Genomic DNA, 19,237 nt, shown 5'->3' with positions numbered 1-19,237 from the left:
AAAATGTGTGTATCTAAATGTACGTACCGAAATGTATTATAATGAATTTAATGTACCTAAATGAAGAAGATAAAGTACATCGAAATATATTGTATAACAAAAGTAGTTTGTCTAAATGTTTACAACAAAATATATTATGATAAATGAATCGAAAATCATAATTATAATGAAATATAATTAATACATTAAAATTAGGAAGAAAAAGAGAAATAACTAAAAAATTAAAATGTAAATTAATAAATGAGGTTATTAATGTATCAAGGGACTAAAATTATATTTTGATCTTACTCATGGTTTTAGTCTAAAAGTCATCTTTTGCCAAGGATTAGATTGAAGTTTTCTATAAAAAATCATAATTACATTCTAATAATCATAGTAATAACTACAATCTATCTAAAATTTTCATCTAATACACATCAATTTTAATAGCATCCTATATTTTTAAGTTGGACTAAGATCAGAAAATTTACTTAACTTGTTCTTCTTGCCGGAAGCATTTCAAGTATTTTTAGAATCCACATACATTTTATATAAAAACGCTTTTAGTCGCACTTTCCGATCAAGCCTTTAATGACGGGCAATGTTTAACTATCATTTATGACGTTATGTTGGTGTACTATTACATTTAAAAATAATGTTTTTCGAATACATAAAACTGATATACTTACTCAAGTATTCTCAAATATTAGTTGGTTTACAACAATAAGACCACATGTATCAAAAAGTGTATATAAATACCATTGGGGATGCCAATCTAAATAAACAACATTTCACGTAATTTATGATTTGAATCTTCATAAAATGACATGAATTGGCCCGAATAAGCCACATTGATAATAACATGCAGCCACATTGTTTGGAAAAGGGAATACTTTAGATCCATAGGTTTGTTATGGTTCATTTCGTGATTCTAGTCACTGTTTTTTTTTATAAGTACTTATAATAGTTTGGATTGAATCACCACAAAATAATAAAAAATTCATTATAGATAGTTCGAGTTCTAAAGACTCCGATCGTATTATCAAATAAATGAATTACAATTCATTTAGGTGGATTATCAAATTCATGATACCCAAGAAGAATCAAATGTTTGTTAAAGGAAGAAATAAAAAATGTTTAACTTGAAGGTAGAAGATGAATTATTACTTATAATTAAAAGGAAAATTTTCAACTACAGTCCTTCACGAAATGCTATGATTAAAATGGATAACCATTCTTCATGTCCATCCCTTGTAATTTCTCAAAATTAAAATGATCATCTCTATCTTCACACCCCCACTTAGTAAATTCGTGTAGTAGTAGATACCAATACATATGTTTAAAAAAAAAAACTTCTATTCATAGTAATCTCATTGATACGATAAGACATACTTTGTTTTTAAAATCAAACGTATTGCCCACTTTACTTTTCTAGTTTAATGCACATATTTTCACATTTTAATAATACACATGGAATGCACGTTATATATGTATTTTAACCCATTGTTAAGAAAAAGAAAGTAAATTAAAAATAAAAAGTTCTATAATGGCTGAACTTTTCATCGTATTTTGTTAAAAAATATGTTCCAATCAATACACGTACATAATTTTTATGTGTTTATTTGTCTCATATTAGTTATATTTGAGCGCATATCTTGAATTATGTGAGTTATCCAATTCAGCTTAATCTTAAATACCAAATGAGTCCCTAAATAAAACAATCATTACTTGGTAATCTCTAAAAGTGGGTTTAGATTACCCATAAAATATTTAACAAGCTTGGTACTCATTGGTGATTGAGAGAATCAGGGACACCCAACTTCTGTATGTGCTTCTGTAAAGCGACTGGCAAATTAACCCTAATTCTGTTTTATGCTTTGGATCCACTTAACACATATATGCTAATTAATCACATAAACCAAACTAAATTAATTATTAATAAGAAATTCATAAGCAGCGTAGCTTAAATCCTCCCCCCTCACCTTACCCGTGACACACAAAAACACTATCCCGTGGATTCCCCGCCGGCACCTGCCACCCTCTGCCTCCTTCCCTTCGTGTTGAGCTTGATAAGCAAAATCAGCTTACCGTATATTTGCATGTGAAATATTTGTTGGAACCCTTTTCACACTTCCATCGAATGCTTTGGTGTGTCCCACAAGCTTCTAACCATTGAAAGGGGGACACGTGGGATGTCCCATGTGCTAACGTGAGGCCAGCGTAGATGGCCAATCCTACGTGTCATAGCTGGGAACCACAAGTCATCCCCATTCAAACATATTTTAATAAAAATAAAATTAAGTGCGATTATACCAGTTCACATGCACTTTTCATAAAAAAATTATTAAATGTGTTGAGGCACAAAATTGGATTTGACTTTGAAACAGCATAAAGTGTTAAGGTTGTAACCTTCGCAAGGTTGTTCCTGTCACAAAGTATAGGTAAATATGTAGAGAGATAGAGATAGGGAAGCGAACACAAGATATATATGATTCATCCTAAGTTGAGCTACTCTACGAGGATAGAGGAGTTCTCATTAATAATTTATAGAGTGTACATGATACAGAAGTTTAAGCATAATCATCATTATTAGTGAATTTTAATAATGAATTAAGTACAATAATAGCATTAGGAATTAATTATAGGAGAATGGTAGGAGAGTCACGTTTTCGTCTGTAGTTGGTGTGGGATTCTGGAGAATTTATTCTGATGTTGATACGTGTCGCATTGTGATTGACTTCTTAGTTGAGGAGAAACTTTTGTGCTTCAAAAAGTTGACCAATACTCCATAATTTCGAAATTGTTAAACTATAATACAAACAAAGCGAATTTGAACAAAAATAATACTAAGATGGTGACCTCCTAGACAATTCCCGTGTTGCATCCCCTCCTTTTCTCAACAAAAAAACATTTTCAAAATGTGCGGCTCTTATTTTTGTCACAATGCACAGCCTCTTGCTTTTGATTAGTGTTTTTGGTTATTGAGCTCACCCGTGAGAGCTCGCACGTGAAAGACTAAGACAAACACATGCATTTGTAATGCACGTACGTAAACATTGCATATTTTTTCTCCAAACACAAAATTTTAACCCTATAAAATCACTTCCACACTTTGCATTTTTCATAGCAAGTATCATTGGTGGCCGAAAACCTAGCTGAGCTACGTCGAACATTCAGGGTTTCCGAGTGATCAGGTGAATATTGTTTTTTCTTACAAAGTGATTGTCTACTCGAACATGTTATCGTCAGTAAATTATGACTCTGAATCATCGATTAACTGAATTGTATTTACTAGAAGAGTGTTACCCATTACTCAGTAGTTGCTAGGATTACTACCATTTACATTCATATCGTTAATTAACAATAATTAATTACCATGCTTAATTATTAGCTAGCTAGCTTATTAAACTTGTGCATGCATGAGGGATCATGAGGGACTTGGGGTTTGCTAGCCTATGGACCAGGAAGGGGTAGATAGGGATTTGAATCAACCCGTGAATGGTATTAACATTGTTGTCGCACGCCAACTATATGCTTCTTCCTATTTCTATGGCCACAAGGAAAAAAGAGAGCTAGCTAAACAACAATGAAGAGTCACGAGAGAGTTGTTGCTTTTACATCACAACCACATCCTGCTATATGTATATTTTATTCTCTCATATATTCCTTACATTCCAAAAATCTCATAGCTCGGAAGGATGCTTGATAAACCAAAGTTTCGACCACATTTACAAATCATGTGATGTTTTATCAATAGAAAATAAGCACTTTAAGTATAATTGAATTATCAACAACTACATCATATAATTTAAAATTATAGTTTAAATAGATGATCTCTCTAGCATTACCCTAATTCGGAAACCTTTCTCTCTTTTCTCTCTATCATGTATTATATATTGCTATCACATGAATAATGTAACCTACTATAATGAATTTATGATGGTGTGCTGTATATGTGCACATCTGCTTATGAGAAAAGCTCTCATGCAATATGCTGTGTACACTATACTTTGTCTGTCTTTTTATGTGATCACGTTATGAGAAAGATAGAGATAACAATACGTACAACATATTGTAAGAAAATCATTCCGACAACTATATGTTTTGCCTTTAAGTTGTATTATAGAATTTTCTGATGGAATAAAATCATCAAAACAAACAGTTTATACATTAAAACCTAGAGAAAAAAGGTGTATTCATAGAAGATTATAGTTGTCCAATCTACTTAAGGTATATACTTATAATAAGTTATGCTTTGGCCTTAATTAACAAACAGATTTCCACTTATCGGAGCCTAAAACCCAAGTTTTTTTTTTTTTTTTTATGAAAAAAAAAAAAAAAAAAAAACCCCTCAAGATTTTTAAAATTGGTAAGGTCCCATTTTCCATATAACTCAGCTCACACAGTGCGATGTCTCTGACATATCGCACGTACATTCAAAACGAATATTTTTTTTATTATCCCCATGTCAAATGAATTGGTCACCATAAAGTCTTGGTATAGTGACTTTTCACTAGTACGTGCTAATATTAAGTGATTTTCACACATTTATGTCTTCAGATGTACACTTTAATTTATTTATGGCTATTTAATTAATAAATTAAAAGAAATTAACGGACAAAAATATATGTAATTGGTATAAAGAAAAAAAAATTTAATCACCAATTTTAGAAACCCAAGTTTGGCATAATGGAGAACAAATTCTAGAGCAGAAAATATATGAAGATTATATATATGTATCTAGGGGTTCACATTCTCTTTCCTACTTGCTTTCAAAGCACCAATCCTAGAAACTCAAGTGCATAATGCTAGAATAACTGCATAGCAGCGAGATCAGAAAGCAAGAGCTAGCTAGATTGTCGAAAAAACTTAAAAACACATCTGGTTGCTGCAGGCTGCAGCACACTGTTTTAGGAAACTCCGGCCTCATAGCAGTTCACAAGCTCAAAACTGCTGATTAAATTCTTAATCCATCCCAATGCTTCATGTCGGCAACGATTTTGACACTCATATTTTACTTCCGTCAGCATTTACAAGCAAAATGCATCGTGAGCCTAAAAGATGAGCGTTAAAAATGCTAACAGTAGTATGTGTCATGTGTGTGTGTGTGTCTATACGAAAACAGTACGTAAGTACAAGAAAATAAAAAATGAAATTTTAACGAAAATTTCATGGTACTGTTCATTTTAACGAAAAACCACATATTTACATTAAAAAGTCAATTCTAGTACTATTTACTTTACCTTTTATTTTGTTCTTTTCTTTAAAACTCAAAGTTTTTAAATCATTTTTTTTAGTTTTACTAACAAAAAAAAAATGGGGGATGAAATAGAATTCTAGCTGGACCACATGGCAACAAACCAAATATATAGTATCACGGAGAAAAAGGCAAGAGGTCACCTGCAGAAAGAAATCTACAAAACAAAAAAGTAACAACAGTCCACAAGACTGAAATATTTGCAACAGAAGATCAAGCTCCAAAAGCCACATAAAAAGCCTCCAAACAATTTTCCCAGACACAATCATACTTTTTTTTTTATATTTCATTTCATTTTATTTAACGTTTCATTCAACCTGAAGCTGACACGTCATAGATGCATGAAAACAGTTCAGTGCTGTGGGAAGTTTTTTTTTTTGGTCAACTCACTGTTGTGGGAAGTTTGTGAGCTCATAACTTTGAGTATAAATTCGTGCTTATGTCTCCACTGGTCCTCTTGCCAGAACACTTTATATAGCTTCATGCCCCTCTCTCTCTCTCTCTCTCTCTCTCTCTCTCTCTCTAAGTGCATTTTGGTAATTTTCTCTCATAGGAAGACATGGAACTCGTTCACTGGTTTAGAGTCTTATTATGGATCGCAATGACTCTGTTAACCTTCCAGTATGCAAGCAATGTGGAAGGAAGATATCATTACCACAAGAGAAACAAAAGCGCATCCCCTCCTCCTACCCCTGCAGAAGATCGGGGTTCTCCATCACCCCCAAGCATTGCTCCTCCTACCCTTGTAGAAAAACCAGTTGCTCCTCCTACCCCTGCAGAAGATCGGGGTTCTCCATCACCCCCAAGCATTGTTCCTCCTACCCCTGTAGAAGAACCAGTTGCTCCTCCTATCCCTGCAGAAGAGCCAGTTGCTCCTTCAACCCCGAGCATTGCTCCTCCTACCCCTGTAGAAGAACCAGTTGCTCCTCCTACCCCTGCAGAAAAGCCAGTTGCTCCTTCAACCCCGAGCGGCATTGCTCCTCCTACCCCTGTAGAAGAACCAGTTGCTCCTCCTACCCCTGCAGAAGAGCCAGTTGCTCCTCCTACCCCTGCAGAAGAGCCAGTTGCTCCTTCAACCCCGAGCATTACTCCTCCTACCCCTTCTCCACATGTTCCCTCAGACCCTTACCCAAATGACCCTGGAAACAACTCTAGTAATTCTTCTGATTGTGTGTTCAATGTCATGGATTATGGGGCAGTTGGAGATGGCTCTGCTGATGGCACTGCTGCATTTAGACAGGCTTGGAAAGAAGCCTGTGCTGTTGAATCAGGTGTTGTTTTGGCTCCTTCGGACTACTGCTTCAAAATCATCTCAACAATTTTTTCAGGTCCATGCCAGCCAGGACTAGTATTCCAAGTAAGAATTTTTATATTTTTTTTATTCAGAAATTCCTTGTTCTAATGTTTGTCTCTAGCCGAGGCTCATACCTCAAGTAGTTAATTAGTAACTTTGAAAATGAAGAAAAACTTATCTACATCTGGAATGTCACTATAACAATATGTCTATTCACTCACACATTATCATATAATTAAACATTTTTTCATGATATTGCGTTACTGACTTGGATCATCATAGTGACATCCCAAACATTAGTAAGCTATTATTCTAGTGATATTAATTTAACTTTTACTTTATCGGAGGAGGTTTTGAATTCCAATCTCATAGGCAACTGAATTTGGGAAGAAGCATTATCAACACAAAAACATTCAGGGACTCCAAATTGTGTGTTGCTATGAAATTTGGTTCATTAAATTTGTTCTTAAGGTTGAAATGTGAAACAGGTAGACGGGGTTTTGATGCCGCCGGACGGGCCAGAGACGTGGCCTACAAAAGACAGCCTAAACCAGTGGCTTGTGTTTTACAGACTCAACCAAATGACTTTCACTGGTACTGGAACCATCGAAGGCAATGGCCAAAAGTGGTGGGACCTCCCTTGCAAACCTCACAGGGTAATTTAACGTTCATCTATATATATATATCTCCTTCTAGCTTGAAAATGTTTAAGTTACTAATTTGCAGTATTAACTGTTACGTTAATTACCCCAGGGTCCCAAAGGATCAACACTGCCAGGACCATGTGACAGCCCTGCGGTAAGTAAATCACTCCACAACCAAATTCAAGAACTGACCACAGTAAATATTCTGTCACAGTAACTTTATTCATCTTTTTACCATTTCTTTCCCTTCAGATGATCAGATTTTTCATGAGCTCTAATTTGGTGGTGAGAGGCTTAAGAATCCAAAACAGTCCAAAGTTCCACATGAAATTCGATGGCTGTGAAGGAGTACTGATCGAGAAAATATCCATTTCTTCACCAAAGCTTAGCCCCAACACAGATGGGATCCACATAGAGAACACAAAATCTGTTGCAATATACGACTCAATGATTAGCAACGGTAAGAAATTGTGATTGGTAATTCTGGGTAGCGATCTTCATACTTCATTTTTATTCGCTTGCATATCGTATTGAATGAATGTTTTATAATTTTTCCGCACTCGCAAAAGTAGTTCCGAAGGTAAAAAAAGAGTATTGAAATTACTAATGGACCTAAATTATTAACATGCCATGATTTAAACAGGTGATGACTGCATTTCAATAGGAACTGGGTGTGCAAATGTTGATATAATGGGTGTCACTTGCGGGCCAAGTCACGGGATTAGGTACGTACACGAATATTCTGTATCAATAAATTACACTCTCTCGGCTGCTACCTACCAATTATCATCCGTTTGAGTCCAAAACCTCGTTTGTATTTATGTCATTTTTTCTCTCAACCTCTAAAAGTGCCCTCCTTAACTTCTTCATGAAAAATGTTATGTTTTGATCATTTGGTAATTACTTTAACAGTTGGAAGGGCTTTAAGTTTAAGGGTTAACTACATTTTACACCACAAGATTTAGAGGTCATTTGCGAAATAACTCACGAAGTTCTAAATTTTGCATTTTACATTAAGTGATTTTTGAATTGCACCAGAAGTGAAATTGACGGAGAGGTTATATCATGCAATTTAGAAACCATGTGGTGTAAAAAATTGAAATCTCGTGGCTCAATTTGCAAAAATGACCTCCAAAACTTATAGTGTAAAATGCAGTTAACCTAAGTTTAACTTCGCTTTTCAAACAAAAACTTCGTGATTTAACTTCTGAGACCCTCAATGTTCAATACTAGAGAGCTGATTTGACCTTTCAAATGCATAATTCTACGAATAAAACATCTATGAGGCATTTTGTCAAACACATAATTAATGACTCACAGATATTGTGGTTAAATTATACCCTAACCCAATAATATTGAGAAACAAAAGTGATTGGGGATAATTGGCTACATTTAGTGACGGAGTGAGCATTGGGTCATTGGTTATCCTTGACCCCAATAACTCCAAAAACTCATGTATATTTGTCTGTATATTATATTTGACCCCAAATAAACAGTTAAGGCAAACTAAATTATAACCTCCTCCTCCTACTCTACTTCTATTTTCTTCTATCATATTTGTCTACATTTTCTCTCTTATATGAAATGCTTTAGTTGAAAAGCCTTCCCAATCACAATACTCCACAATGTCTTGCATCCACCCTCAACAAATAATAGTGGTTGTCGACATATGTTGGCATAAACTTTCGACATGTGTTGACAGAATGCATCCATCCTCAACAAGCCTCAACAAATAATAGTAGTTGTTAACATATGTTGGCATAAACCTTCGACATGTGTTGACAGAAATTGGCAGGTGCCTATTAGGTGCTCGACGAAATGGCCCAATGAAGTTTTTTGGTTGATATTATGATCCCGTTATTTGAAAATTATGTCCACGCCACTGGCTACATTGACCCATTGTGTCCGCCAATGATCATAGACTAATTTGCCTATTGTATATTTCCTGCAGCATTGGGAGTCTTGGCGTGCACAACTCTCAGGCATGCGTCTCCAACATCACAGTCCGCAACGCAGTCATACGTGAATCAGACAACGGCGTCCGAATCAAGACATGGCAAGGCGGGACTGGCTGCGTATCCGGCATCCTCTTCGAGAACATCCAGATGGAGAATGTGCTCAACTGCCTGCTAGTAGACCAGTACTACTGCCTATCAAAGGGATGCCTAAACCAAACCTCAGCAGTCCTAGTCACAGATTTAACATACAGAAACATAAAGGGGACGTACGATGTGAGGACGCCTCCCATTCACTTTGCATGCAGTGACACCGTGGCATGCAGAAATATTACCCTCTCAGAAGTTGAGCTTTACCCACACGAAGGAGAGCTCATGGATGATCCCTTTTGTTGGAATGCTTATGGAAACCAGGAGACTGCTATTATTCCCCCTATTGATTGCTTGCAAGAGGGGGAACCTCAGGCTGCGGCTGAGGAGTCTGAGTATACTTGCTAGAGCGAGGAATATTTTGTTCGACCATTCGCGTACAACATCAAAGATAATCGGGTGGGATCAAATACAACTTTATCTTGTTTGTATGTGAGTATAGTCGCATGGTCACGTGGCCAGCCGGTCAGACTAAAGAATTCTTATACTTTCTAGGTTGTGTTACTTTCTAGGTCGTGTTACTTAGGTTTTATTTATCTTGATATAGAGTTTCTGTTTACTGTATAGAGCCCAAGAGCCATTTATCTGTTGATGGGTCCATCCCTCTCCCTTATTGTGTGATGTGATGTGGGGAATTATTATCAATTGGGTCTTGTATTTTGGCCCTAAGATATAGTAATGATAATGTTGTTGTAAGGATGAATTTCATAGGAAAAAGAGAAATTTTGTATATGTTTATAAGTAACTGAGTTATTTCTATATTACCAATTGATTTTATGGTGTAACCTCAACTTTCTTTATTGTATCAGAGCGTGTTGTCTCATGTCTAAAGCCCAATGACCACACTTGTTCCATGTTATCCGATTTGTGTGTCCACGTACTAGGTTTGAAAATTTATCACACGTGAGTGAGCGTGTTGAGAATATGACCCCCACATTGGGAAAATAAAGGATCTTGCATGTGCTTATAAGTGATGGAGCTACTATTTATATTGTCAATTAATTTTATAGTGAAATTCCAATTTTGTTCAAGTATGTGCTTCCATTTATTAGTATGGGTTATTATACAAAATGGTTTCTGAGATTTGCATGATTAATAAAAATGGTCTCACTGAGATTGTCCACCATCCATAATTTTGGTCCTTCCGTTAAAAACGATTTTGGGCAATTTTCAAAGCTTTGTAACTCAATCGTTTTTAATCAAATAAAACCCATAATATATCAACATGAAGATAGGAAAGTGTAAAATAAGATTATACATATTTAGAAGCCCAATGGTTGCCAGAGATGGCCGGAATATAGCTTGAAAGGTGACTGGTCCGCGGGAAAACTGGAAAACTAGCCGGAAACTAGGTAAACTTTAAGCGTTCATAACTTCTTCAATACTCAACCAAATTGAGTGATTCAAAAATGAAAATAATACTTCTTGACGAGCTAAGTGGCTAACCATTTTCGAGTTAGCCACTTTCAAGCAGTTTTATGGCCAAACCACGACGAGTTAGCAGTAAAGAAAGATATCATCTCGTCAAGAAGTATGATTTTTGTTTTTGAATCACTTGATTTCATTGAGTATTGAAGAAGTTATGAACATTTAAAATTTACCCAGTTTCCAGCGAGTTTTCCAGTTTTCCCGCGGACCAGTCACTTTTCAGGCTATTTTCCAGCCATCTCCAACAATCATTGGGCTTCCAAATAGGTATAATCTTGTTCTACATTTTCTTATCTTCATTTTGATATATTATGGGTCGAATATGGTTAAGAATCGATTGAGTTACGAAGCTTTAAAAATTGCCCAAAGAGTTTTTAATGGAAGGACCAATATCATGGATGGTGGACAATCTCAGGGACCATTTCTATTGATTTTCAATCTCAGGGACCATTTCTATTGATCATGCAACTCTCAGGGACCATTTTTTTTTATAATAACCCTATTAGTATTTCTACATTAATAATGTATTGTGTTACATTTATGAAGTTTATATCTTCTCTCTTTTGAGTAATGTGCAGGGGTGTACATTTAATCAACTCAGTGTCGATCAAACCATGTTCTACAAGAATGAAACTCTTCCAAACTCATCCTTAGTTTAAGCTCCAGCGATACATAAATAAATAATTAACCTTAATAAAATCTTAACAACAGTCGCATGTAAGAAATGAGTGATGATGTGCTCAATGTTTATAATACCTTCCTTCACTTTATCCTGCACCTTTAGATACTTAATATCCATCAACCTCGATTCTTTAGACCTCTTATTGTTCTTGGCAAAGAACACTGCAGATGTATTATCACAGAAGATCTTCATTGGCCTTTCAATGCTTCTAACTACTTTCATATGATAAATCAAATTCTTCAACCAGTTTGCTTATCTCATTGCCTCGAAGCACCCAATATACTCAGACTCCATTGTTGACACTGCCCTCATTTGTTGCTTCTTACTTCTCCATGAAATTGCACCTCCAGCTAACATAAAAACATAACCACTAGTTGATATTCTATCATCAACACATCCTCAGAGATCAGCATCAGTATAACATGTTAATTCTAGATCTTCAACATAGTGGTAACATAGTACATAAGATTGAGTCTTCTTTAAGTACTTGAGTACTTTCTTTCCAACATTCCAATGAGAAAGCCCTGATTCGATTGAAAGCTTCCCAAAACACTTAATGCAAATGCAAGTTCTGGTCTGGTACAAACTTGAGCATACATCACACTACCAACTAAGGAAGCATAAGGTTTGTCCTTTATATGTTGAATCTCGAATTCAGTTATGGGACATTGCTTGGTAGAGAGTTTGTCTCCCTTACTAATTGGCACATCTCCATTGCTGCAATTCCCCATTTGAACCTCTTCAATACTTTAATGATGTAATTCTTTTGTGCTAGCCCAAAAACCCTTTGCTGCTTATTTTGACAAATTTCAATCCCCAAAACATAATAAGCCTTTCCCAAGTTCTTCATATCAAAATGGCTTGACAACATGCTTTTGGTTTCTGTAAGAACATAGAATTTGTATTGGCAAGCAAGATATCATCCACATAAAGAACCACAAAAATGAATTGAGACTTTACCATTTTTAGATAAATGTAGTTGTCTATCTTGTTCTCAGTGAAATCAAAACCTGTCACTACTTAGTCAAATTTCTTGTACTATTGTCTTGAAGCTTGTTTAAGTCCATAAATGAACTTGTTGAGTTTGCAAATCCAATGTTCTTTCCCCCTTTCAACGAATCTAAGTGGTTGCTTCATGTAAATGTGCTCATCCAATCAACCATTTAAGAAAGTTGTCTTAACATGTCATGCCCCGACCCGTGAATAAAAACTATTCACGAGTTAGGGTGTGAGCCATACCTTAGCTATAGAAATAAATTCTACAACCAAGATATGGTGAAAAATAAAATTAAACTATAATAAAAGCTTGAGTTTACCACATAAACTTTATTGAATACGTAGCAAATTAACTATAGTGCACAAATTAATTCACAACAAAAAGTACCAACAAAATAATAATTAAATTGTAACAATTCTTTCGAATGCATGAAATATGTGCAAATGAGATGGATAAGTGTACTCACTCCCTTTTAATCCCGCTAACACATACCTAAGGCACCCAAGCCTGCACGTCCTATACCACTTGGCTCCGAATACCTTAGAATATGAGTTAACTCCCGTTCATCCCTTAAACCCAATTTTTGTAATTAAATTCTCAGTTTCCACTTTATTATACAGACACTTCTTCCGACGCCCAATTGTATATTCAAGCTCTTCCCCCAATGCCTAACATATACAAGATTTCATTAATTTATAACCAACTAGTTGCATACTCAAGCCCTTCCCCCGATGCCTGATGTATACAAGGTTCATTATTTTATATTCAAGGCAAACTTCAACCCTTGCATATCCTCACAACTCGAACACTTCACACAAGTGAGCACTTGACACAACACAACTCTTTTTCTTGCTTTGCATGAATGTTTAGACTTACTTGTTTTTAATCTCTAAAAAATCTCAAACCTTAAATTGTTTTAAAATTTTCGAAGTTAAGGTTCAAAAACAGTTAAATAAACAAATCAAAATAGAAAGATCCGATCGTGGAGGTGAGTTCTTTGGGAGATACACATAACAAGGGCAACTCAAGGGAATTGCATTATATTTGCAGCAAGAAAGTATAGTAGCTCAATATACAACCCCAGGTACACCACCACAAAATGGAGTAGCTGAGAGAAGAAGTAGAATTCTTAAAGACATGGTGATGAGCATGTTTTCATATGCACATCTTCCATAATTTCTATGGGGTGAAGCAATTAAAACAGCCAATTATATACTCAATATAGTGCCAACCAAAGCTCTCAATATCACACCTTTTGAAGCTTGGACAGGAAGGAAACCTAGTTTTTCACATTTTCATACATGGGGATGTAGGTGTGAAGCCAGGCTTTACAATCCAAATGAAAGAAAATTGGATTTGAAGACAACAATTTGTTATTTTGTTGGTTATGCTAAGAGATCCAAGAGATTTTGATTTTATTGCCCATAGTCATACGCTAGATTTGCAGAGGCCCACAATGCAAAATTTATTGAAGATGACAGTTGTAATGAAGTTATCTCCAAGTGTTCGATTACTTTTGAGCAAGCAAATGAGTCTGCACGTACCAATTTGCCTTCCGATAATCATGGTTCAATGTTAACATTGCTAGTTCCCATGTTGACTCCACTTGTTTTCACTTTGACTACACATATTCCTTCTCATTCACCTATTGTATCAGTGAGTAATACTCAACCCTCTATACCCTTATTGCAACCATCCCTTGATACTCATGATACCGATATTGAGAGGCCTAGTACTAGTACTGCATTAGTTTCATTACAGCCTTCACAGTCAATAACTAGTGGTCAATCTTTATAGCCCACAAGAAAGTCTTCTAGACAAAGAAAGTCAGCAATATCATATGATTACATGGTGTATTTGCAGGAAATTGATTATGATATTGGTGATTAAGATGATCTAATCACTTATCAGGAGGCAATGGTAGGTTCTCATGCTTCTTTTTGGCATGCTGCAATGGTTGATGAATTGAATTCTATGTCCAATAATAATGTATGGAGTTTAGTGGAACCAACACCAGAGATTAAGGTTATAGGCTGCAAATGGGTCTTCAAAACAAAAAGAGATTCAAAAGGCAATGTGGAGAGACATAAGGCAAGGCTTGTGGCTAAAGGTTTTACTCAAAAACAAGGTGTGGATTACGCTGAAACCTTTTCTCCAGTTTCCACCAAAGATTCATTTCATGTGATTATGGCATTGATTACACTATTCAACTTAGAACTTCACCAAACGGATGTTATGTAATACCCAGTATTAAAAAAAATTGGTTATATATATGTATAATATTATTTTGTTAGGCCTTAAAACTTATTCTTTTTACTTGTTGATGGAAAATCACCATTGCTAGCTTTAGTGATCTTTAATTTAAAGCATAATCAGGAACAAAGAGCTAAGAGCTTGAAGTAGGGATTATCTAACTAGAATTGGTGTGATATTTTTTTAACCAATGGTGAGGTGGCAAGTTGAGTTGACATAGTGTGATTATTCAGCCCTAAACATTATATATATATATATATAAACAAATGTCCACTCACAAATCATGTCGCCAAGTCGAACTCGCCTCGTAGCATCGAGAATCCTTGTAATGCATTTCGCCTAGAAACGAAACCATTTAGGTAAATACGTAACGTACTAATATATAAACACGTTTTCATACAAAGTACGGCTAATAAAGAAACTATTTTAAAACAGTCGAATTTTGGAAAATGGAGGGCGGATTCGGGTCCAACACATCGAAGGTCGGCAGCCCCGACTCGCCGGAAAATCCAACAACTCCAAAAATTCCTAAATTTTACAAAAATGAAGATCTCAATGAGAGGAACAACTTTCATACATGTGACTAAGGCCAATTTGGTCGGGAAAAGCCTCAATTTCGCTAAAACTCGTCGGAACCCTAGAAATGGGTGGTTCTTGATTCGAGTCCAAACAAGCTCTGACGCCTCAACCAATGCATGGGCTTTGTTCTTGAGGTTGAGAGGAGTCCATTGGTTGTGGTGTCGACGGTAATCATTGTCGGAATCACCGAAAAAGGGAGAAAACTGCATGGACAACTGTGGGTTTTGTGACTTTGATCTGTAACATTGAGTTAGAAATTTAAAAATCCAACCCCAGAAGGATGTTGGGTTCATCAAGAGCTTTCCATAGACACTGAAATCACATCAAACGGACATCGGACAGAGAAAATATGACGGGGTCAAGGAACCGAGTCGGCGGGTTGGAAATGGATCAAGGTGATCCGGTGCACCTCTTCTCTCTCCTTTCCCCTCATTTCTCTCCTCTCCCATTGGTCCCCCTTTCTTCTTATCTCTCTTGACTCGGCAACGCCCACCCTCATTTATCTTCTTTCCTTTGCATCTCCACCATCCATTTCCTCATTTCCTTTAATCTAGGCCACACACATGGCATTCCAGATTTTGCTCCAAAAATCTAGAGCATTCTAGAAAAATAATCAATTGACAATTTTGTCCTCGACATTGTTCGTTATAGCTCCAAATTACGTTCCGTTCACGCCCACCCGTTCATAGCGACGAGTACTGTCCAAATACACCAAGAAAATGATTCTTACGTGACAAGACAAGGCGGTCAACAAAAGTCAACGTCTTTGCCTCGAAGGGCATTTTTCGTAATTTCACATTTTAAAATTATAAAACCATAATTTCCGGGGAGGGGTCGTTACATTTTATCCTTTATTAGGTCCCGAAATTATTTTTTATTAATTTTTTAAGTTCAAAAATAGAAAAAAAAATGAATACTAATAGTGGGGCCCCAAAAGAGATTTGTAGGTGTCTGAAATCTTGGGAATATCCTAAATTAATTTTAGGAAATATGTGGTGTGAGTAGATAACTCTAACTTTGGATTACAACGAATGTTGGAAAAGTTCTCAAAATCAATTAGAGAACTGTTACGGAAAAAATTGAAATTTTTGGCTTTAGCAAATATTTTTTCTCGGAGTTAAGGAAAATATTACAAGATCTTTAGATGTGATCCTACCATTTATTAGGTCTCAAAACTATTTTTTATTGATTCTTAAAGTTGAAAATTACAAAAATATTTTTAAATTTAGGTTTTAAATCGTTGATTTCAAATGTTTAAATATGAATTATAATAGGTTTTGTACGGAAAAATATATTTTGAAGAACATGAAAATTATAGTTTGTTGTTATGGTAAGAGAAATAAAAGGAAAAAAAATGAAAATGGGCGCATCGGTATGAAGATAGCGACTTAATCTGATTATAGTCGCTAAATTACTAGCAACGTTTTTTGAAGAGGATCAGTATCAAATTACCGATCATATCCTTTTCTATTTTTTTCTCCTTTTTTCTTTTCCCTTTGAATATTTTTTTCTTCCTACATTACTTTATTTAGATTGAAATTCCTTTAGATTAAGATTTGTATCCTTGTTTTCAGATTTTTTTGACATGGATTATAAGAAAATTTCATCAAAAACACATTTTCTAGAACATGAAGATGATAGTTTGGTGTTGTGGTATGGGAAAAACAAAAAATTAAAAAAAAATTTAAATTGAAAAAAAAAAAATTAATGGTTCAGGCGCAGGGAGACGCAGCCCAAACTCGTGCCGTCAGGAAGGCCTAAGGCGCAGCAAAAGCAGTGGAGACCCATGAGGTCTGGGGTTTAGCGACGTGTGGATAGTAACACCTTGAGTTCAAGTGTTTAGGGGCGTGTGAATCATAACACCCTAAGTTCAACGCGTTTTAGTGCCCAGTGCACTTGAATTCTTTTCCCTCGTAGCAATGTGGTGGAGAAATGTTTTTTTTTTTTTTTTTTTTTAAAGAAGGGGTTAATGAATTAAAAGTTACGACTTTTGTGTGAATTCTATCATGGTTGATAGCAGCTTATAAATGCCCCAATCCCTGCAATCATACTTCATCCCACCAACCATGGTTGACCCTTGAGAGTAAAACTAAACCCTACTCCCTATTAATAACGACCTATAAATGCCCACCCTTGACACTGTTGAGCCATATATTTTCATAAAGAAAATAAATAGTAGTCCAAAATGTGGACCGACTAGAAATAAGGTTTACATTATATATATATATATATATATATATATATATATATATATCTTGTATATATTATATATAAGAAGAGAAAAATAATCTCAACAGCCCACTAACTAAAAAAATCTGACTTTCAGAAGTGCGATAATTCCGAGTTTGTATCTTGAAATTCGTAAAAACCCTGTAATAGTCAGATCATCACAAAGAGAAAATAAAGTTACCTGCATCCCTTCAACAACACTAATGCCAACTCCAATATCAGCTTTTTGAAGCATGCCAACGTCATTTGCACCGTTACCAACAGAAAGTGTCATTTTACGTAGTTCTATCAGATTACTTGATGTCAGCAATTGGCCTTATGAAAAACCTTTAGATAATTTGAATGGATATGCTCATGAGCATGAGAGCAGTTCCAGCCCGTGCCCAATGGACCGGCACTAAGTGAAAAAAATAGACTGGGACCAAGTGAATCAGCTCCAGCTCGCAAAACAGGCTGGCACCCAGCCCGTGCCAGGCAGGAGCCCAACCCAAAATGGACAGACCCAGAGGCCGGTCCATTTCCCTGGCGCGTGCACAACACGCTCTCCATCCCGCGAGTAGCCGACAGCAATTGCAGGCGGTGGGGCCCGCGTGCAGGGCAAGTTGGGTTTGACCGGCTAAGGGCTACGTGGCCCTCATCAAAGCGTTGGATTTCCAACGGCTAGTTTTTGTAGGCCGTTGGATTTCCAACGGTAAAAAAAATTTAAATTTCACTTTTAAATTGGACCGTCCGATCACAGATCAACGGTCCACGTTTTTTTCACCAAAAATTAAAAAAAAAAAAAAAAAGGCCCAACGATCAGAAATTTGACCGTTGGCCACGTGGCAGCGTGTTGGCTGTTGGATTTGATTATTTTTCAAATCCAACGGTCCAGATTAATTACAACATTAAAATTTATTAAAAATTAATTAAAAATTGTCAAATTTTTTTTAAAAAATACAGAAAAATTTTAAAAAATTAATTAATTTTTTCTATAAATACCTAACCCTCATCTTCCACCTTACACCACATTTCAATATTTTCTACACCTTCTACACTTTCTACATTTGAATATTTTGTACACTTTGAGAGAAAAAAATGACTTAGTGGAAGCTCAGTGAAGATGTTACGTTGTGTGAATGTTGGGTTCGCACTACTCATGACCCGATTACGGGTAATGAGATGGATAAGCGAGAAATGTGGAGTAAAATTACGAAATCGTTTTGCGATGTACATGGAAAAGATGCCAGATCTAGTCAAGGTCTTCAAGGTCGTTGGAAAAAACTCAACGCATCCTTTACTTGTTGGAAAAACGCCCTCTCTCATGCTTCTGGTAATCTGCGTAGTGGGACAAGTTTAGCGGATGAGGTAACAATATTTTTATTTATTTATATGCATTCCACCCACATCAATATTTTAATTTATTTAATTTCTTATGTAATTTTTATGTAATATGCATTTCACGCCCATCAATATTTTATGTAATTTCTATGTAATTTCTTATGTAATTTATATGCATTCCACGTCCATCAATATTTTAATTTATTTATTTGTGTTACACCCGTATTTAGGGATAAATGGGCTGGGTGCTGGCGCAAAGTCTTTAGGGGTGGAGTTGCTCTGATCGAGATACTTACAAGAGCTTTCTGTTTGGGCGTAGAGCGGCAGCATATAGCAGAAGCACAAGTAATTGCAAGCTCCAAGAACGACATCCTTCTTGAGACAAAATTCCAAGGACTTCCCATCAATTATCAAGCCAAACGATTTAGCTTGGTTCGAACTTTCTTTAGCTTCATTAATTTGCAAAATAC

The 19,237-nt window shown here is 35.8% G+C and overlaps 1 protein-coding gene across 1 annotated transcript; it reads left to right on the top strand.

Annotated features, from left to right (window-relative positions):
• Positions 1-5,524: 5,524 nt before the first annotated feature.
• Positions 5,525-10,070, top strand: LOC103961249 (polygalacturonase At1g48100). The gene is made up of 6 exons (XM_048571655.1): positions 5,525-6,593; positions 7,019-7,186; positions 7,284-7,328; positions 7,427-7,634; positions 7,818-7,899; positions 9,126-10,070. The coding sequence occupies exons 1-6, from the start codon at positions 5,796-5,798 to the stop codon at positions 9,625-9,627; spliced, it is 1,803 nt and encodes a 600-aa protein (XP_048427612.1). The 5' UTR covers positions 5,525-5,795; the 3' UTR covers positions 9,628-10,070.
• The last annotated feature ends 9,167 nt before the right edge of the window (positions 10,071-19,237 follow it).

This window comes from the organism of the source record quoted next, unplaced genomic scaffold (assembly GCF_019419815.1).
Source record: "Pyrus x bretschneideri cultivar Hongxiangsu unplaced genomic scaffold, Pyrus_bretschneideri_v1 Contig6, whole genome shotgun sequence".
Lineage (NCBI taxonomy): Eukaryota > Viridiplantae > Streptophyta > Magnoliopsida > Rosales > Rosaceae > Pyrus > Pyrus x bretschneideri.
The sequence above is the reverse complement of the archived record's forward strand: the minus strand, read 5'-3'. Positions and strand labels throughout refer to the sequence as shown.

Bases quoted from the DNA above. Each gene is read 5' to 3' on its own strand.
- LOC103961249 (XM_048571655.1), top strand. From the start codon at position 5,796: ATGGAACTCGTTCACTGGTTTAGAGTCTTATTATGGATCGCAATGACT. The intron at 6,594-7,018 runs GTAAGAATTTTT...AATGTGAAACAG, and splicing joins AGCCAGGACTAGTATTCCAA to GTAGACGGGGTTTTGATGCC. The intron at 7,900-9,125 runs GTACGTACACGA...TATTTCCTGCAG, and splicing joins GGGCCAAGTCACGGGATTAG to CATTGGGAGTCTTGGCGTGC.